This window comes from Triturus cristatus, chromosome 2_2 (genome assembly GCF_964204655.1).
Source record: "Triturus cristatus chromosome 2_2, aTriCri1.1, whole genome shotgun sequence".
In the NCBI taxonomy this organism is placed as follows: domain Eukaryota; kingdom Metazoa; phylum Chordata; class Amphibia; order Caudata; family Salamandridae; genus Triturus; species Triturus cristatus.
In genome coordinates this window covers 996,760,719-996,782,787 of record NC_140582.1, presented here as the reverse complement: position 1 = coordinate 996,782,787, position 22,069 = coordinate 996,760,719, and the positions used below count along the sequence as shown (strand labels likewise).

The following is a 22,069-nucleotide window of genomic DNA, read 5'->3' as shown; positions in this document are numbered from 1 at the left end:
GCATGAGAAAATAGTTTTCTCTCAAACATGATTCATGGTATCACAGCAGAAGGGTTTTTCACATGGTAAAATCACCTTAGAACACACCAGAATTCCTAAAATGAGTATAGTACCATCAACAAATGATTTATAATGTAACTAAAGTCTTAAAACCTTCTATTAACTGCAATGCTTTTTAATGAGGTGCTATCATGTATATTGGTCCCAAGATGGCTGCCAACACTTCTTGGATGAAGTACTGACAGCCAATCAGATCTCACGATGAGATGTGTGGTTAGGCTCCGCCCAGATATATCTATCTTTTTAACTCTAATTTTCTCAGGAACTACTAAACGAATTTACACCATTTAAGCAAAAGGCACGAGTCTGAACTGAGGACTACCTCTTTGCCAAATTTGTTGTAATTCCATTCAGCAGTTCGGGCTGTAGCTGCGTCAACAGGTCCTATGGGAAAATGCATGTGGAAAATGTGTTTTGGGACCCCCCTTTTTTCTCAGCCCCTGCTTGACAAATCACCGTGAAATTTTCAGGATAGGAGCGGACCGGAGCTGGCCAAAAGTTTAGAAAAATTAGCGAAGATTCGTCAATTGGCGCCAACGTTATTTCAAATGGAATGTTGTGGATTTCCTATGGAAAATAGGTCCTAACTATAACTACCTACTGGTGACTGCCAGTAGGTAATATATATATATATATATATATATATATATATATATATATATATATATATATATATATATATATATATATATATATATATATATTCATATATATATATATATATACTGAAACAAACAAAGGTTACAGGGATGTTCTAATGAGGCTCAAATTTAACTTATACAAAACCATATAAGTTCAGCAGTTATAGTTACCTGTGCTAACTAAAGCTCACGTCCCCGCAATGCCCTGCTTATGACCTCACATGTTAATAGCTTGAACATTACCTCTATCATACTGACTCAATTCGCTGATCATAATCCTATTGTAGCAGAATTTAATATCTCAGCTAGAGAAAGCTCTGTATCCGTAATAGGCTCCAGTCAAATATGACCATTCTCCAGTAACATGAGAGTATGCTGGAAATTGGCTGACCCCAAACGATTCCTGGAAAAGGTATTCATAGAGAATACTGCCCTCGTAATGACCTGTTCAGTAGCGCACAAGGAACAGGGGAAGGTCGTCAGTGCCTTTTTAGATCAGTGTGAGAAGAGCAAAACATCTCTTTGCAAGCCCCTAGGCCCATGGCACATAGCCCTTGGTGGTTTGACCACGCATGCTCACTCGCCAGTCGCTTACTACACAAAGCCCTGTGTAAGAACCCTGGAGACCATGAAGAGGTGACCCAAATGAGGAGAAACTATAAAAACGTAGACTCGTGTAGAAGAAATTAGTTGATCTCCCAGCAGTGGAGGGTTTTATTCCTCAAGGCTTGCTCTAATGATAGCAATTTATTCTGGAAGGTGGTGGCAAGCATGCGTTCTTTTGACCAGCCAACGACCACTACTGGCTATCACTTAGAGAGCGATGTGTGGGTGGATCACTTTACGAACATGTATTCAGACAACCTAGAGCAAACCTCCTTTTTATCAGACCAACTTCCTATTTCATTTAAAAACTTAAAGTTTACTATTGATGAAGTAACTGCAGCGATCTCACATTGTGCCGGTGGTAAATCGCCAGGCCTGATGGAGTCTCTATTGATTCAATAAAACTTAGCTCGTTATTATGGGCTCCTCTAATGACAACTGTTTTTAGTGGCATACTTTCTTCCACTATACCAATCTCTTGGGTGGACCCCAACATAGTTCCTATTTTTAAAAAAGGCGACCAGGCCAAGCCTGATTGCTATCGCCCAATTTCTTTAATCGATATACCGGCCAAAATGTTTAGCTGCGTCATATATATTAGGATTTTAGAGTGGGCATGCGAAAACAAAAGTTTGAACCTATGCTAATACGGTTTTCGGGCTGGTAGTGTGCACAGTGGAGCAATCCTTGAATTTAAACCTGATAGTCAGCAAGTATATGGTGGCCAAACGGTCAAACATTTACCTGGGATTCATGGACTTATCTATGGCTTTTGATTGCGTAAATCAAAATAGGCTTTGGCAGAATCTCCTTGGTATTGGTATGAATGAGACCCTTGTCCACATACTTGCCGTGCTTTAGGCTAATATCTCTGCCAGGGTACAGTGCGGACAAAAAGGCGAATTGTCAGACACTATCAAGACACATTGGGTAGCGGCAAAGCTGTGTGCTCGCACCGTTACTATTTACCCTTTATATTAATGATTTGACCACTAAGTTAGTAGCCAGCACCTTAAACGTTCCGAAGGCTTATTGTACTCCACTTCCCGCACTTCTGTATGCAGTTAATGCGGTTTTAATGGCTCATACTCCAAACGCACTTAAGTTATAAGTTAATACTTTTGTGGAGTTCATGTTAAATTTGGACCTCCTAACGAATTTCAGCAAATCTTACTTATTGGTTTGTGGGAACAAAAGATGTGTGGACCTTGAAATAGCCGTTGGTCTAAACGTTTTGGTAGGCATAAAAGCGTTCTCATATCTGGGGGTATCTTTTAACAAAACAGGATCCTGGGTGGCACATGTCCAGCAAAGTAGGGCAAAACTAGCCAGATTTGTGGGCTCACTGCTTAGTATACCATGCCCAGCCAGGGGTTGGCCTCTCGCAAATCTACACTCTGCAAATTTACACTGCGCAATGCTGCCCCACAGCTTCTTATCGGGCCCGCGTCTGGGGTTACCCTGATTGTTCACCAATACATAGGGAGGAAATCAACTTCTGTAAGAGACTGCTGGCTATACCAGGATCCTCTTCAAATTTCATCTGCCACAGTGAACTCCTTGGGCTCCCTTAAATAAGCGACCTCAAAAGAACCAAACCACTGTTGTTGTGGCTTTCTATTTGGCATAATGAGAATGCTCTATTAACTAGGGCAATAATCAATGATTGTCTGAAATGTGACAGAGGCATGTCAATTCCATGGCTGGCCTACGTCAAAGTTCTCCTCAATGAGATTTGCTTGCCAAACGCCTTTTCCAACCATCAGCATAAAGGAATTTTCCATAACGCTATTAGCACAATTACAAAACAGGAGGATTGGGAAAGTGTCGCTGAAAGTGACGAACGAGAAATACCTTTCCTGGAACTTAGTGTCTACACTACTTAGTTACATACAGATTTGAGGACCTGGGAGCGCTCCCTAATATTTAGGTTCGGGGCAGACAAAGTAAGATACTTACTGTGCTTCCCAATAGAATATCACACCAGTCTCGATGGGATGGCATGCCCATGTAGAGACGGTGCCACCCAGTCCATGAGCCACTTACTCTTTTTTTGTAACTTATATATGTTGTATAAGAAAAGATTCTTGATCCCACTAATGATAGCGAGAAACAGAAGATATACTGCTCAAGCCATTTTCGCATTACAAGGTCTTTTAGATGATGAACTATGTGTTACTTTAATTTTCTTTCTTTGTGCTGCTGTCTGATTGCGCAGAACTATGAATTTTATCTAAAACGTGAGGTTGTGATTGCTGGTAAGGACATATACTTAATAACTCACAAAGGATGAATTGTTTTAATGTTTTACCTTTTTAACCTTCATGGCAGTAACATCAAATTTCTAGCTATGAAATGCCCAAATTAATCAAAAGTAACAACAGACAAATCAAATATTGGCAGGGTGGTTTACAAAGTAGACTCCTATTCAACGATTTAATTTCCTATGCTACAATACTCAAGTCAACTCTGATTAGCCACACGGGGAGGGCTTTTGAGACAAGTGACTTTCTTTTTAAAGTATTATATTCTTATCAATTTTAATGTAAGATAATAATTGCATGTCATTTTTATCAATATGTACTTTTAATGATGTTCATGTAAAACCGCATAAAGATATTTTGATTGATTGATTGAGCCCACATATTACATCACTCATGACATGGTCAGTGGCATCACCGATGACATCACTGATGACTTCTCAAATTACATCACTGATGACATCATCCCATGACTGAGATGGTTTTTAGAAAAAAGTTTATGAATGTTAAATATATATAGCAAGGTATATTGATGAATAAGTGGGTGTATGACTGCCTGTTAGGATGATTCAGTGGGTGCATGACTGACAGTATAAGTGAGCGATTAGGTGTCTCAGTGAATAATTGGGTGAATGACTAGGTTATGCAGATGTCTGTATCAGTCTGTCAGTTGGTGTCTAAGTGGCTTTATGGGTTGGTGAGTGAGTATTTGAGTGGCTGTATGGGTGATTGATTGGTTGCCTGAGTTGTATGAATGTTTGTGTGGGTGGGTGAGTGTGTGTGGGACTACCTGAATGGATGAGTGAGGGGGTGAGTCAGTGGCTGTATGGGTTAGTGAGTGCGTGTGTGAGGGTCTGTATGGGTGAATGAGGGGCTTTATGGGTGAGTGAGTGTGTGTATAGCTGTGACAGTGAGTGAATGGATGTGTCCGTGGTATATGGGTGAGTAACTGCATATGCGAAAGGCAGTATAGGTGAGTGTTGTGAGTATATGAGTGACTTAATGTATGATTGTGAGAGTGGCATATGGGTGAGTGTGTTCTTGTGTCAGTGACTGTATTGGTGAGTGAGTATGTGTTAGTATCTGTATGAATAAGTGGGTGGGTGTGTGTATAACTATAGGTGAGTAAGTGGCTGTGTAATTGACTTTACGTTAACCGCGATGATCGTGCCTTTTCCATAAAGTGAACACACATTACAGTATTTTACACACTAGGGGTTTATTACTGTACACTTCAAAATTCACACTAGGGGTTTTTTACTGTACACTTCAAACTCATGTATTTCTAGTGTATTTCTAGAACAACCATCGCTAAAACCTATTTTCTGTTTTTGCCATGAGGCCGGAGATCACAATGATGTTGGTAATCGCGATCCAGCTGTTACTTTGCGAAATCAAAAGCAGGAATTCAGTGGCAGCCACCACATTAAAAGATTTTAGCTCTATAATTAATTCTAACCATCATAATAGATAGCTCACTATAAAAATAACTCTACAAAAACATTATCAGAATCTCAATATCTCTATAACAATGCATATTAATGTTTCACTGATATATATTTTTATATTCCCGTCAGTGTTCGCGATGACTTCGCGATAGTCGCGATGCCCCTCTACTCTGACCCCTTATGTTAGCTTTTTCAAAACTTTTCAGCCCCGGAAACCATCCCTGATCAATAAAGTGGCAGCCACAACTTTCCTTTCAGGTTCCGTCCAGTCAATCATAGCATTCCCACTGGCACGTGCATTCGTGATTATTCGCGGAACTACTGCAAAATATCCGTGGCCACTATAATTTTTGGTTTAAATTTCACAAAAACTACTGAATGGATTTACACCAAATAGGCAAAAGGCACTTCCTAAAAAACAACATCTACCTCCCTGCCAAATTTGTGTCAGTTCAGGGGTTTGGGCTCTAACTGTGTCTAAAGGTCTCTATGGGAATTAACATTACAAACGCACCCGTATTTCACACCCCAAATTCATGGTCCCCACTCCACAGATCACCCTCAAACTTTCCATGACAACCAGAACCTATCCGAATACTTTTTTGGGGGGGGGGGGATTTCATGAAAATGTGTCAAATTACATCAAATTTATAGGCAAGTAAAAAAATGCTTTTACTATGGAAACTTGGACCTAACTATAAATACCTACTGGCGACCACCAGTAGGTAATATGTGTATAGAGTAAATCATTACAAAAGTACTTAGAAGTAGGGTGTATTCCAGGAGGAATGCACATTTTAATAGCCCCTACATATGAAAATCCTGATTCAAGCATGCTGCGAGATTGGGCACACAATAGCTCAGAATCCTCTAAGAAAATGATGGGAATTTTAATCCAGTATGCTGTGAGTGATCGGGACAAACTCTTTGAGGAAAAAGAAATACTTCAGAAGGGATTAAACCAGCACCCAGACAATGAGGAATTATCAAAATATGAGAAGGGAACTACAAGTAGATTACAAAAGAATGAATAAGTTATCAAGGATTGGAAAACAACAAAGTTTCTGTAGGGGTAAAATCGATTATCAGAGGGGCCAGATATACACTTTTTCTCACAGATTTGATAACCTGCAAAGACCTCAATATGTCAGAAAATGCGACAACAACATCTTGGGTACGAAATACAGACACCAGATCCGAATTCAGCACAGAGATGGAAACCGATCCGGAAGAAGTAACCTTAGGGGGAGCTGGCTCTAGTAGAGACATTTCAACAGTAGTGGAGGAACTACATTTTTTAAGGTTGGACCGGACAGTGCATCTAAGACTACAGCCTCAAAGAAAATAAACAAGCATTTGCAATGCAATAGGTCTCGCATTAATGATAGTTTGAGGTATTGGCATTGCAAATAATAATGCAACGCCAATAGCCATACTTTCAGTAATGTGAAAGCTAGTTCATTGCAAATGCTTGCGTAGTGAGCTAGGAACCAGCATTGTATGTCTCAGTGCACTACCACAAGCTGCTTCTAGAAGTCCCTAGTGAGCAAGGCACCCGCATTGTATATCTCGATGCAGTACCACAAACTGCTCCTAGAGGTCCCTAGTGAGCAAGGCACCAACACTGCATGTTTTGGTGCAGTACCGCAGGCTGCTCATAGAGGACCCGAGTGAGCAAGGCACCAGCACTGCATGTCTGGGTGCAGTACCGCAAACTGCTCCTAGATGTCCCTAGTGAGCAAGGCACCAGCATTGAATGTCTAGTTGCACTGAGAGGTCCCTAGTGGGCAAGGAACCAGCAATGCATGTCTAGGTGCAGTACCGCAAACTGCTCCTAGAGGACCCTAGTTAATAAGGCACCCGCATTGCTGACCTCATTTGGTCACACATGGTACTGAACCCGGCAGAAGATATGGTAAATCCACACTAACCATAATGCATTGCATGCAAGACAGTACTACGAGTACATTCAAATAGCTATGTCCATATATACAAATAGTAGCTTTGAAATGTGAAAAAATAATTATTACATTAATTTTGGATTAGGGTGTAATCTGTGTGGAAATTTATAGACAGTCTCATATAAATGTGAGATGTTCTAGTGAGCAAAGTAACCACTGCCAGCCTAGCTTAGGACCAAGTGTGTGTCTTGCCTGAAGCCTTTTAAGAAAATAGTGCCTTGAGGCTGTAATTAAAACCTAGGGAGTAACAACACATGTAACAGGGGTGTCATCATGGGAGGTTACAAGAAGAGACAAGGCAGTCCTAAAGAGGGACTACTAAGCATATTGACCATCGAAAAGCCACCATTTACAGAGGACAGGAGCCAATTAAAAAGATGTGTGGAAAGTGGGCGTAGCTTTATGCCCATATCTTGAATACTCTTAATAACAAGAGCAACCCTTATGTCCCTGTGAACCGGGTAAGTACAAAGCACAAAACAATATTCACAAGGAACTCATTTGTAGGCAAAAATTCATAATGTGCAACTCGGCAGTATTCAGCTGGCCGGATTCGTTTCAGAAGCATCTTGATTGTGAGACGGGCGTCGTCTATTAAGTAAGTTTGGCGCCCACTATGATTACGAAGATCGTGTAAACATTACTTGAGATGGGAAGCTTACAGAAGTCCACCGCTTGAATGAAGTAATTTTCAGTGATTCTATATTGTGGAAGAATCCGACGTATATACCATTCAGATACATTCTGATATAGCAACTAGTAGTAAGTGTAACCCTTTCAACCACCTGGGTGAGCACTGTCATTAATTGAGTATAGTTTGAAAACTGAAACACTGTACTCCTTGATTATAGGTTGGGATAGATTCCTTCCTTTAACTTACCACCATATATTGGATCGTACATGGACATATGTATGCCATTTACGGGTAAGCTATCCTCCCTGCCCCTCCAGTCCGATTCCTTTCAATGAAAACTATATTATTAAGGTTTATCATTGTATAGTCACAAATCCTTATTTTGTTTAGCCCCTAGAAATACAGTCCTGAAGAGACCCGGTATCTAGAGTGGGTCGAAACGCCGTCGACAACAGATAAAAGAGACAACTTTGATTAAATTATTGTGAATTGTAATAAGTTTGTCCTTGTATAATTTTCCAATAACCGTTTTTATTTCTCTTGTTACTTTGTCACATTATTGCAATAGGTTATGGTTTTTTCTCACTTGGGGTCACAAATCACTATAATTGTTAAGAAAATATCAATTGTGTATATATGTATTTTTGATAAGAAATCTGTGATATAAACAAATCCTAGATTAAAGAATTCCTACCTCGGCTGAGGTTAGGCATATCCAAAAGGAAAGAGGTCTTGTGTGGGCTTACTAAGAATATTGATTCATGATTGATGTTGTGTTTTTCTAAAAGTTATATGCAATGCCCTGCTTATGACCTCCCATATTATATCACTCATGGCATGGCTAGTGCCGTCACTGATGACATCTCAAATGGCATCACTGATGACATCATCCACAGAAGCACTCACACTGCCATGCAACCTCTTGCACGCCCACTCACACACCCACCTAACCACTTACATACCCATTTACAGACCCATACCAGTACTCACACTCACTCACTTCCATAAAGGCACTCACACACCTACTGACTCACTCGTATGGCCACTCACACAACCATTCACTCACCCATTCAGCCACTCACTTAACCATTCACTCACCCATACAGCCACTTACATAGCCACACACTCACCCATAAAGCTACTCACACACCCATTTATTTACCTACACAGTCACTCACACATCCAGTCACTCACCCATACAGCCTTTCAAGAAACCACTCACTTATCAAATATATATTTTGTTTAATAAAAAAAAAACAACAACACAGAAGAGTAAAAAACATGGACGCAGGAAATCTTGTTTGTGCAAGCCACGTTTCTTGAGCGGTCAGTGCAAACAGATAACGGCCTAGTTAAGTTAGTGGACTAGTTATGCTCACTTAAGCACAGATAAATTAACATTATTTGATAAATAAAAAAAAAGGTTCTGTTAACATCTATATTTGTTGTTATCATTTAATGTAGAACGTTCTACTGGGGTCAAACATACAAAGTGCAAAGTATATAGATCCAGGGTTTTTGGAACATACATATTTTGTATCTAATGATCGCCGGGGAATCTTTTGTGACTTCACATAAGTGTGACTTTCAATTTTCTATTTTGGGTAGCTGATTTGTTTGTTGCTTTTATTTCTAATAGACGATAGAAGAGGTCCGTGTTGTGACAGATATTGTATGTTTAGCGTTTTTTATGGTTGATAAGCATGTTCTCTAGCCTTTCAAATATATGTTTCTTATGTTTATGATAAATGGCCATTATCTTGCTGGTTGCCTATCCTTAAGCAAGCATTGGCATAGCCAATGGGTCTCGCCTTTGGTACCTTATAAGTGTTTAGCCCTGCAACAGTTGATGTTGTTGTACCAAGGATATTGTGCTGCATAACTAAATACTTATAAGGTCCCAAAGGCGAGACCTATTGGCTATGCCAATGCTTGTTGGTTTTCTAGCTCTTCCAGTTCAGTTCATCCTTCTGTCTCTCTGCCTTTGCAGTGGGCACGGCCCACTCCCTAATCACAGTTTTAAAGGTTTTCCACTGGGTCATTTGAGTAGAAGATGCACTTGCATTCAACTCCAATTATTGGGCTAGGTCATTCCTGAGTAAGCCTGCGAAGTGTTCATCCTGCGACTTACAAGTGGCAAGTCTCCACACTGCCTTCTGCACCCCAATCTGTTTTCTAAGTAATATCTAAATTATTGAGTGGTCCGAGAGCCCCTCTGAACAATTTGCACTGTTGTAACAGTGTCATCTATTAAAGACACAACTATATAATCAACAGGAGAAGATGGGTATCAAAATAGTATGTATACAGCTGCGATACCCCATTTACACCATGTGTCAGTTAAGCCTTGTGAGATGGCCCATTTAGGCAAAGGGGACTTTCTACATGTGTTGTCTGTACTATGTAAATATAGGTTGGAGTTCAAGACCGAAGTGAAGTTGCCACTGATAATTACCATACCTGGCTGAGAGTAGGGCAGTATGTTGGATATCTTTTTATGAGCTCTTCTGCAATCCTGTGAGAATATACAGATTGATCATAGTTAACGGGCAATCCTCCAGAAGACCCCAGCCATCACAAATTTGCCTAGTGGATATGATTAAACTGTTGAGGTAAGGGAAATAGTTTCTGGAGCAATATGGTGACTGTTCTAGAGCACAGGAAAAACCAGCAGGACACACTCTTGTGTACTCATAGCCTATGAGCCGTGCTTCATGCTCATGAGGTACATCTGCTGCAGAAGGAGGAAGTCTAGGGTGTGCCTCCTGGCATGCAGGGAAACAGCTCAGCCCTTGATATTATTTTAGTAGTTCATTTCCTTGTACCCGGTTTTCCGTTGGGATGCCCCCTACCTCACTAGGTGTGGAGTGCAAGTGTTGTGTAACCCCTTCGCAATGTTAAGACATCTATAATGTCTGCAGAGGAACTGGACAAATTAAACGTAAAAGTGCATTCACAGGGAGATGTAAATGTCTGCCTTTACGTTTAGTTTTTTGTTTGTGAATTCTGCCAACGGTAGTTAATCCTGTAGGCCAATTCAGTGCGTAAAAATGTGAACGTGTACAGAACAGAGAATATCACAGCCTAAGTAAATGTTTAACCACCATTGGAGACGTTAAAATTCACCTCGATTGATATCTGCTGATAAATACAACAAAACTAAGAGACACGGTTGTGAAGTAATAATTTAACAGTGATTAGATATTTATCTACACAATATAACACTTTAATCACAAGTGGTGTACATAGCAAATAATTTTGTACCTACGTAAAATACAAAGTAACTGATTTGTCATAATAAAATATTCCAGCGTCTGGACATACTTGAAAAAGACAACATGAAGTACAAGGACACTACAAACTATAGCTAGGGTCACTGGAATCAAGTGGTTGTTCAGCTGCGGCGTTTTTTACATAATTAAAGATTTGCCACATAATCCACCATCTGCTGCACAATTTGCAGATTTGAAACCACAAAAAACGTTTGTAGCTTTAACAGTTAAATGATTTAAGCCAACCAAATACTATAATAAGCATTTTTTTAAGCACAGATAAAGGCATCACCCCGAAACTTGCCTGCCGAAGAACTGCTTCTTATTTATCTATAATGGGCCGTTATAGTAGGAGATTTTAATGCTTAAGTATCAAATAAATTGTTTCAGGCTTTTATAAACATCGATCTAAAGGAAGGTTGGAATAATCCTGAATCTCAGGTTTTAATAATGTCAAAGCCTACAAGCGTGGAATAGTTTGACTATAACACCGGAAATCTCTGAGCACAATAATATGAATTGAATGAGCAGATTCGGATATACCAGCCAATAGGACAAGGTCCTGCAAGAGCTTCAAGAGCTTCAATAATGTATTATGTAATGGCAGACAAGTTGTCATATGATCTCGTTTCTGAAACGATTACAAATACAATATATAGTGACCATGATATAAATCGCACTTGAACTACCTCTCTAAACTACTCTTGGTTTGCCTTTGAAAATAGGTTCTGGTCTAATAGATATCAAATTAAACAGCACAAGACTACACTGGAACCCTTGTAATAAACTTTTTAATGAAATGGTAGCATCATTTAATGCAGATTTATTTCAGGGTTCCAGTAATTATCCATGTGTTTTTTTTTTTTTAGTTACATAAATACAAATTGCAACACAAAAGATGAGGCGAAATTGAAATGTACGAGCAAACAAACCAGTACAGGATGAGCTGGACAGAGCTACAAACAAGCTCAATCTTTGAAAACAGTTTTAATCATAGTCTGTAGAAATAGAAAAAATAAAGACCCTTAAAAAAAAAAAAATAGAAATTCTGCAGCACAAAGACAATTTGACCGAAACTGGCATGTTCTCCATCGAGCCGCACAAGAAAAAAAAAAAACACAATTTCTGGCGCATTGTAGTAATAAACAGTGAATCAAACATTAACACCGCAGCAAGTGTTATTCCTGCACAGGTTTGGGCAGACTTTCAAAACTATACAAGTTTTAGCATAGTCAATCTTGATCCATTGAGTTGTTTGCAATCAAAACAGTATCTCTCCTCCAAATTGCTGTCAAGTCGTCTGTTACATAAATAAAGCAAGATCTTCAGCAGCAAAGGCCCCATATGAAATCCTGGTAACTGTACTGAAAAAGAATCCTGTTCTATGAGCCAAAATCCTAACCCCTCTGTTCTCGCATTGCTACGAGACAGACTATTCTAAAGTCATGGACAAGATGCCTCTTCAGAAAATCTCTAGTAATATTCCTGGCAACTACAGGCACATCACTCTTGGATGCAACTAGAACAAGTGGCCGCAAAAGTGAAAGTAACCGCGCACATGCACTGTAGCTCTAAGCTGGCCTGGTAGCACTTTTTGGAGCCCTCTCAAAAAGTCTCGCCAGACCAGCGCATGCGCTGGGTCAGGCGAGACCTAAAAAGGAAAGTGAAAGTAATCGCGGCGCGCGTGCCCGCGCACATGCACTGTAGCTCTAAGCTGGCCTGGTAGCACTTTTTGGAGCCCTCTCAAAAAGTCTCGCCAGACCAGCGCATGCGCTGGGTCAGGCGAGACCTAAAAAGGAAAGTGAAAGTAATCGCGTCGCGCGTGCCCGCGCACATGCACTGTAGCTCTAAGCTGGCCTGGTAGCACTTTTTGGCGCCCTTTCAAAAAGTCTCGCCAGACCAGCGCTGGGTCAGGCGAGACCTAAAAAGGATCTCATACCTTGTACTCTTGTACACTATGGACGTGATAAAAGCTGTATGTAACATGACTGTTTAACGAGATAGAGCTTAGATTTTCAGGAAAAAGCTATTTTCTCTTTGTATCTTTTGGGCCGGTATAATAGGATAAGGTATCTCTAAATGTAGCATCTCGGGGAGGATGATGTTACGGATTACATTGAGCAGCGAATAAGCTAATGTCTTCTGCTGAAACACTAAAATCAACCCTTTGGCAGTCTGTTAACTTGTTCTGCAGTCACTATGGTTGGATGCGATTCTGGGATTATTATGCATGGATTTCCTACTTCGAATGACGTGCGGCGACTCTGCGTGCACGAAGCTATTTCGCCTTAACTGGTTAATAAATGAAACTTTGATGACGTTTTATGAAAGACTTTTACTTCGCAGAGACTGCAGGGACAAAAGTCTGATGCATGAAAACAAAAAACAAAAATATGCTGATAATCATTATCTGAAAGCAGAGTTATTTATATCATAATAACATTTAGTTATTGAGGTATTCTTTGCAGCAGAACTTTGCTCTGCAATAATCACGCAGTCCTTCAGAGATAATTGTTTTATACGTCTTTCTTTCTTTCTTTCTTACTTTGCAGTGCATCACTTCTCGTCGGCAGTTTATTTTTGGTTGCAAGTGTGTTCGTTGCCGTTTATTGCATCATTTACTTAGAGTGGCACTGTGGAATCGCTGACTATGATGCCAAGTACCCAGCATTAGTGCCCATTTCAATTACTACTTTCTTAGTAGCGTCTATTTGGTAAGTGAATTAAGTACATTAATCAACTGCAAATGTTTTTATTTTACCGCTGTTTCTTTTCAATGTGTTTGTATTCATGTATTTTTTTTTTGCATATGTGTCCATATTGACGAGTCTACTGTAGTGACTCTGTGGTTCTAATTAAGACACACATTCCTCTGAAAAAACCATTTATTGCTTTTCTAATTTTTTTTACACTGACTGTTGAATGTGGACGAAATTTGGAACCTGCTTAGAGCGTTTCATACGTTACCTGCGATCCTTCCAGATTCGTTAAAGTGAAAGCTGGACAAAGGTGTTTCCCACTTAAGCTCCAGTTTCAAGTTATTTTTGTTACAAAATGAGACAGGCAAACTTTAAAAGCTGACATTTTATAACTATGTCTTGATTATATTTATGAATTCTGCACCGGGACCTCAAATCTTAGCGGGCCCAGCATCAGGGGAATCTTTAGAGGTATACTGATTTCAGAGGGGACTGCAAAAGACCTGCAGTGGTGGCTCCTAACAGCACGATTGGGTCAGTGGCAGACCCCTCTCCTTACCCATGCAGAGCTAACAATTTGTCACAGCTGCATAACTACTGGGTTGAGGCGGCCATCTGCGAGAGGTGGAGATCAGAGGCCTATCGTCTCTGGCAAAAATGTGACTCCACTTCAAATGTCTGGAGTTGAGGGCAATTCATCTAGCTTTGAATGCCTGCCTTCAGTGTTACCCACCAGCCTGCCCATTACTAGAGGAAGGCTGCTGCTCACAGACAACACCACTGCCATGTGGCACTGCAACAAGAAGGGCAGGGTGGGGTCTTGGGCCTTGTGTCAGGAGACTCTGTGCCTTTAAAACTGGCTGGTACGCCAAGGGGTTTCTCTGGTAGTAAACCACCTGGTGGGATCTTCAAACTCCAGGGCGGACAAACCCTGCTGCCAATGAATGGCAGTTACATCCTGAGGTGACTCGGTGTTTTCCAGAAATAGGGAGAACTCTGGTTCGATCCTTTTGTCACAGCAGCGAACGTGCAATGTCAGTACTTTTGTGAGTTGGACTTTCCAGGGCCACGCTCTCTCAGATGCCTTCCATCTGGAGTGGACTTCAGGACTCCTGTATGCATACCCAACACTGATTCTCCTGCCCAAAGTTCTGAAGAAGATCAGGAATGATCATTCCCATCTTAGTGGCACCAGATTGGGCTGGGAAAATGTGCTACCCAGAACCACTGGGCATGTCTTCTCTGATTAAGCTGCCACTTTGGGAAAATCTTCAGTTGCAGCAGAAGGGCAGAGTACTGCACCCAGGCCTGCATGGTTTACATCTCCATGCTTGGAGACTGAGTGGAGTCAGTTGATCTCCTTTAACCTTCATCCTGTGGTTATTGATGTCATCTTGGCAACAAGGCAGACTTACACAAAATCAGTTTGCCACTCATAGAGCCAAATTTGTGGATTGCTGTGCATCCGACAAATCAACCCATTACAGATACATTTGACTAAACTTGTATTTTTTCCCTGGCCTAGCAGGGACGTTCTCTGGACACTAAGTGTTATTGATAGGATCTTTTGGCTTATATTTTGCAGTTGCCGGATCAGCCCTTGCCTGTTGTCATGGCCATTTTTAAGGTTTGCTAGATTTATTTTAGCCAAAACTGTTGTAATCTCTCTCCTTTTGTCCCCTGTTACCTTCCCTGACGTGTTTTCCCTTTTCTTTTCCTAGTGGTAGCTTCCTTTCCTCCCCCGCCTTTCCTCCCTCTTGGAACAGTCCTTGAGAGTTCACCTTGGAATGTTCAACAGGCTGTCAGTTGCGGAGAGTGGATGACAGAATAAAGACGCTTGAACTTCACCTGCTTCAGAGTGTCTTCATTACAACACTGGCGACGAGTTGGCGAAGGGGGCCATTCCTGTCATCTCCCCTTTCAGTGCTCTCTTCTTTCTGCATTTCGGATTTATTATTCCTCGATTCAGTGCCTGTGAGGACGTAGAGTTGGGGCTTTCCAAAGTTCCTTGACTGCTGGCGAAAGGGGCCGTTCATGTATTCCTCGGTTCAGTGCCTGTGAGGACGCAGAGTTTGGGCTTTCCCAAGTTCCTTGACTGCTGGCGAAGGGGGCAATTCATGTCATTTCCCCTTTCAGTGCTCTCTCCTTTCTGCATTTCGGATTTAATATTCATCGATTCAGTGCCTGTGAGGACGCAGAGTTGGGGCTTTCCAAAGTTCCTTGACTGCTGGCGAAGGGGGCCATTCATGTCATTTCCCCTTTCAGTGCTTTGTTACTTTCTGCATTTCGGATTTATTATTCCTCGATTCAGTGCCTGTGAGGACGCAGGTTTGGGGCTTTCCAAAGTTCCTTGACTGCTGGCGAAGGGGGCCATTCATGTATTCCTCGGTTCAGTGCCTGTGAGGACGCAGTGTTGGGGCTTTCAAAAGTTCCTTGACTGCTGGCGAAGGGGGCCATTCATGTCATTTCCCCTTTCAGTGCTTTTTCCTTTCTGCATTTCGGATTTAATATTCATCGAGTCAGTGCACGGAGGACGCAGAGTGGGGGCTTTCAGGAGTCTTTGACTAAGGCAACAGTCTCCTGAGTTTATGCCTAGACCACCGTGGATTCTACTCGCTCCGCTGTGAGGTGCTGCCTTAGTGCCGCTCTTCTCTGTTTTCTTCTTCATTATGAACTGTGCTGAGTGTTGCAGGTCGTATATGGCTTTCACCAAGGGAAACTGCAGTGTGTTACTTGTTTATTCTTCATGGTGCAGTTCTGCTGGTTTTGGCTTCTGCGTGTCCCAGCGTCCGTTCATCAGTGAGCTTTAGCAGAAATGTGCCGCTCTCTCTCAGAAGTCAGCGGGAGGAAGTGGTGGTCCTGCGCACATGGGTGGACCTTCTCGGTGGGGTCTTTTGATGGTGTGCATTCCTTGAGCCTGCGCAAGTTGAGTTTTCCCATTGTGGATTTCTTCAGCAGAACATGTCTCTTTCAAGAAACTACCATCAAATGCGAGGAAAAGAAGTCTACCCAGGTAGGATGAAGAATCATGCCTTACAAACCCACCCATGGCCTCCCATCGGCCAGCCCTAGCTCAGGCATGTGGTGCTCATCTGCTTTATACTTTTGGTCTAAGGTGAAACAACTACACTTTGTGTTTTTCCACTTCCTCTTTCATGGAAATACAATCACCGCTGTCAGGCTGATGCACTCGGAGGCACTCTCCGCCACCGTGATTCTACCTCTACGGGTGGCATGTACTGGAATCATTTTCCTGCCTACGCTGGATGACCTGGTGCAAATAAACGCTACCCATTTTGAACTTTGAATCTTACGATTGATTCCAGTTATTCACCTATTAGCTCCATGTTCTTCTGGTTATCGTCTTCGTTGGAAACAGATTCTTCCTGTCAAGTTTCTGCACCACATGACCCGGCGCTAATATTTCCTGTCTACAACAATGTTTGCTGCTTACTTACTGCTTAGCATCTGTAGTTACCCACAGCTGCTGCTTCTTTCTGAGTTGGATGTTATCTACAATACTGTGGTAACTCGAGAGTGGGTGTTTCTACGCACAACTCCACCTTTGAGTTACATCCAATCTACTTATTGCCAGAAATATACATTCTACAAATGGGGTTGAGCATGTCAGTCTCTATGGGCAAATATGTGACTGACGTTTAACATGGCATTGGAAATTTACAGGCATCTTAAATCATGCTGGCGTTATGCTGAGGGAGCTGTGTTGGTGAGTTATGTGTCACGCTTACAGAAAGTGTTCCTGTCACCGGAGGGTTCTGTGACTGATCTTACGCTGATTTGACGGTGATGAAACTTCTAATTTCAACCAGTTCACTCTGCTAAAACACGCTGGTGCACCCTCTCACACACTTATACCCCTTGGATTACCATTTTCAATAAACCTTTGATTACAACTGCATTGTGGCAAGTAATGGAATAATGCTGCTGGCTACGCTGTGTGACCTTGTACACATATACACTGTGTTATGGGGAAGTTTGCCTTCTACTAATGATCCTGTCTTTACGACCTTCGCAAAGTGACTGTCTACACGGGCGGAGCATTACGGGTGGTTCTTCCCACTATTTCTTTAGAGGTGGAACAGCGCAAAGGTTGCTTGGCTGCATCAACGTTTCTGTCATCGCCTCGAATTTGGCTGTGTAATATGTGCTTGCGCTGTGTTTTTGAGCGACGGTTCACACCGCTTCCGCTCAGCATGGAGATTCTTTACTGGTCCTACGATCAATCTATGTGATCTGGAGTTCACTTCACAATGTGTTGTGCACTGCTGGCACTGTAGCAGGTAATAACTGTCATTTCTTGTGGAAATCTTCGCGCGGAAAATTTTACCTCAGATGGAAGCTCGAGATCGAATGCCACTCCAACCGACTTCCAGCGCATCACTAGCACCAACGGTGACGTATTTCGTACAATGGACATTTTGGTGCAGTAGTGCACCGATAGCCATCCGGCACGACGTCCCGTACGTGACTCCATGTTCTTTTGAAGTTTGTAAACAGTAATGGCAGCAAGCTTCTCCAGTGTAAAGGAAGCAGGCGGTGATACTATCAGGACCCGTAAGGTGGACAGTGCGTCGGCTAATTCTGTCCGATTTTGGTATCATTTGATCTTTAGAGCATGGTGGCATTTCTGTAAAGTACCCTACTTTCAGCAGCTCTAGACCACCGCATGTCTTCACAGGAAGTGAGAGATCCGTGGAACTTCCCAATAGTGGGCGCACGCAGGTTTTCACTGGGGGTTCAACATTAAGACTTATAAGTATCTGGTCTTCTGCTCCTTGTGGGTACATCTCTAGGGTTGGTGGTGCATATGGGTTCAAGCGCCATGTTTTCTGGGGCCACATCTTATGTTCTTGGAATATCACTCTTTCATGGGGGCTCTATTCAGATTTCTTAAGGCGTGCTTATTTACACTTTATATGCTTTCCCCACACAGGGAGGGCAATGGGATTGGCCACCTCCCTTGCACTCACTCTGGACATTTGGGGTTCACCGTACGCTTGTGGACTTTTGGTACACCCTCCATGAGTTTTTGCTTGTTTTACGTGAGTATCACAGTACTCTTTCTTATACCCTTACATAGGATGGGTATGGGTTCATGCCCCTTTTTGCCTACACATTTTGCCATCTTAGGTAAAGCACGGTTGGAACCCCCATATTAGGGCATGGGTTAGGGGTTACGTTCCCATCTACTGTTACTTTACTACCCCTATACTGGGCACAAATTTATGAGCTTTAAACCATGTACATTTACTTGGGCTCCCTACGTTGGGCGTCTTATGGGTTACAGTACCATTCAAAGTTTTCCTCACCTCGCTCATAGGAGTTGAGGAGGGTCAGGTGTTCGAGTCCACTTGACTGATGTTGTTTTATTACAGGTTGCAAGTTGGGTTTTGTAGAACGCATGTCAATCTCACATTGCAGGGGGATTGTTTATTAAAAATGGGGGAGAAGCAGTAGTTTGCTGTTTGTACATCTTTGCGTTCGAGTCCACTTGACTGATGTTGTTTTCTTACAGGCTGCAAGTTGGATTTTGTAGAACGCATGTCAATCACATTGCAGTGGGACTGTTTATTGAAAATGGGGGGAAGCATTAGTTTGCTGTTTGTACATACTTTGCCTCTTCTCCGCTTCCTCCTTGTTCAGTTCTCCACGTGTTGTCGTACTTTGTTTTCATCCGTGAGATCGGAAGTTACATTGCTTGATGTTGTCCTGTGTCTCCAGCCTTACCTCGTTCGCTCTTTCTTTCCTTTCCTTCCCTGTCATGAGGTGATCTGTTATTCCTTGTCTGCAGGTAGGCTGGTGCATACTTTGCGTTTTGACTTATCCGCCCTCCAGACCCTGGGGGTTTCCATGTTACTGATACACATAAACTCTGTTACTTCACAGGTTCATGTTACCCGCTCACCTCGTCCTTTTCCCCTGGATTTCCTTTCCCTACGAAGGGAGATGTGTTGTAATCTCTCTCCTTTTGTCCCCTGTTACCTTCCCTGAGGTGTTTTCCCTTTTCTTTTCCTAGTGGTAGCTTCCTTTCCTCCCCCGCCTTTCCTCCCTCTTGGAACGGTCCTTGAGAGTTCACCTTGGAATGTTCAACAGGCTGTCAGTTGCGGAGAGTGGATGACAGAATAAAGACGCTTGAACTTCACCTGCTTGCCTGTTGTCATGGCCATTTTTAAGGTTTGCTAGATTTATTTTAGCCAAAACCTTTTGTGATAACTCAGTGGGAGATGAATATGGTCCTCACCTTGTTGATGTGCATCCCCTTTGAGCTTCTGCGCAGGTGTCCATTTAGACTTCTGAAGTTGAAGACAGTATTTGTCATCACCATTATATCGACTAGAAGTGTGAGCGAACTGTAGACTGTTTCTGTCAATCCACATTATCCAACATTGTTTCTGGATAAGTTGATGTTGAGGACCTGAGCTTCCTTTCTAATGAAAGTGGTCACTCCTTTTCATATTGGGAATGCTATCCCTCTTCAGCATTCTTTGCTCCACCTCATTGCCCGAAGGAAGAAGAGAAATGTTATAATTTGGACCCTAAGAGGGCATTATGCTTTTACATTGATAGTACGAAAGAACATCGGGTGGACGATCAGCTCTTTGTAGGGTTTTCCGTAGCAAAGAAGCGCAAGTGTAAGAAATTGGGGTATTAGTAGTTGAGATTGGGTAATCACTTCAGGTAATAACCACAATTGTTGTCAGTGTGAATCATCAAGGTAACCCGAGCTCAATCCCGTGGTAAAATGGCACAGAGCAGACAGGTCAAACTTAGAGGCAGTACTAGAAGAATAATACACTTGAAATGCAAAATAATACTAATCCCAAAGCAAGTTTGAAGAATAGAATACAATTTATAAATGAAAATAGCACAAAAATGACAAAAATCCAATAAGGGAAACCGGAGATATAAATTTTGAAATCTTGAAATGGTTGTAGCACCAGGAATCATAGTGACAATTGTAGTCAGTGGTTGCGATAGAGCAGGACCCAGGCACAGTTTGCCGCTGAGCGCAACTCAGCTACACTAACAGGGTTTGCCCTGGTCAAAGATTGTACCCTCTGACTTTCGTTTTTTAGGTCCCAATCCACCATAGGAGTGCACTTACAATTCTAAAGCCCCTCGCAGGACCTCAGAGGAGGCACTTATAGACTTACTGGGTGTCAGGGATAGTCCAGTTTGCCACTGATCAGCTGGACAGCTGGAGGAAAGGCATCTTGTAGCTTGTTGAATCAGTGTATCGTTGTACAGGAAGTGAACCCTTGGAGCCCACTTCTTTGTCCTGTATACAAAAGAGAGCAGTCCCAGTCCTCTGTGACTCCTCTCAGGCTGCAGACTGCAGGCTCAATCCTTGGGTGCCTGGCTGCGTCACATTTAGTTATGCCTGGCATGAGCTAGTGGGTGCGGTGGGAACCCTGGGGACACTCTAACTAATGGTGTAAAGGTTCCAGAGCTAAACCTACCCCCTTTAGGCATTGTCAAGATGGCTGAAGTCTTTTGCCATGCTAAAATCGTCTCTGAGTCCTGAGTGTTTGTGGGGGGCGTGTGCTACGGTAATCCTGGTGTCACCCCACTTCTAGTACTTAAATCCTGTTTGGGGCAATCCCTGTTCCATCAGAAACAACAGGAGAGGAAGGGATCAACACGGCTAGTCCCCTCAGTAGAATATCAATAAACAATAAAGCCAGTGTACAAAAATATGAAGTAGGGGGCACTCTAATCAATGTGATACATCAATCAATCGAGCAACGAGCCTCAGATTCCCTGTGAACCGTTATGTTCATAGGAAGTAAGCTTGGCCACTTTGGAACAATACCCAGTGGGTATGAAAAAAGCCCTCACTCACCAACCTGGTTGGTGACATGCTTCATCATTGGGCTTCCACTGGGACGACCGAATGTCATCCCAGTGTGCTGCGACGCCAGGTTACTGCGGAGCTGGGTTGGTTGTGTGGGGAAAGTGAATTTAAAATAACCAATCAAGTCAAAAAGAAACTTTATTAATTTTGCTCAGATGGAAAGAAGTAAAAAGGAGTGAGGGTCAAAAAAATAAAAGACCTGGTTCACTCCGTGGCGGTCAACATGTTTCTGCCTCATGGAGTGTTAATCGGGCATTCGTCAGGACCAGAGGGGGATGTGCGTAGCCCCGGTGGTGTGCACTCGCTAAGGTCCACCCAACCGAGGGCTAATGTGTGAAAAAAATCAAAATACACTGAGTAGTGTGAACTCCGCCAAGTAAAATAATTAATAATGGGGAGAGGAACGAGTTTACTCTGATGATATAAAGAGACAAACAAACAGAAAGACAAAACATAGGAGAGGTATCAATGTTTGTCACACAAAACGTGCTCTACAGATCAGCAAATTGGAACTGATGTGCTCGAAGGACAAGTGAGTGCCTTTAGGTCTACCACAGGTGCGAAAATTTGTGAGAAGCTGTGCACCTAGGTATAGTAATATATCAGTGTAA

At 42.2% G+C, this 22,069-nt stretch overlaps 1 protein-coding gene across 1 annotated transcript in view; it reads left to right on the top strand.

The window, feature by feature from the left end:
- Positions 1-22,069, top strand: part of TMEM128 (transmembrane protein 128) — a 218,708-nt gene that overhangs the window by 111,292 nt on the left and 85,347 nt on the right. The window contains exon 3 of the mRNA XM_085642424.1: positions 13,436-13,597. Within this exon, the coding sequence (XP_085498550.1) occupies positions 13,436-13,597 (162 nt within the window). The remainder of the gene's footprint in view (positions 1-13,435; positions 13,598-22,069) is intronic.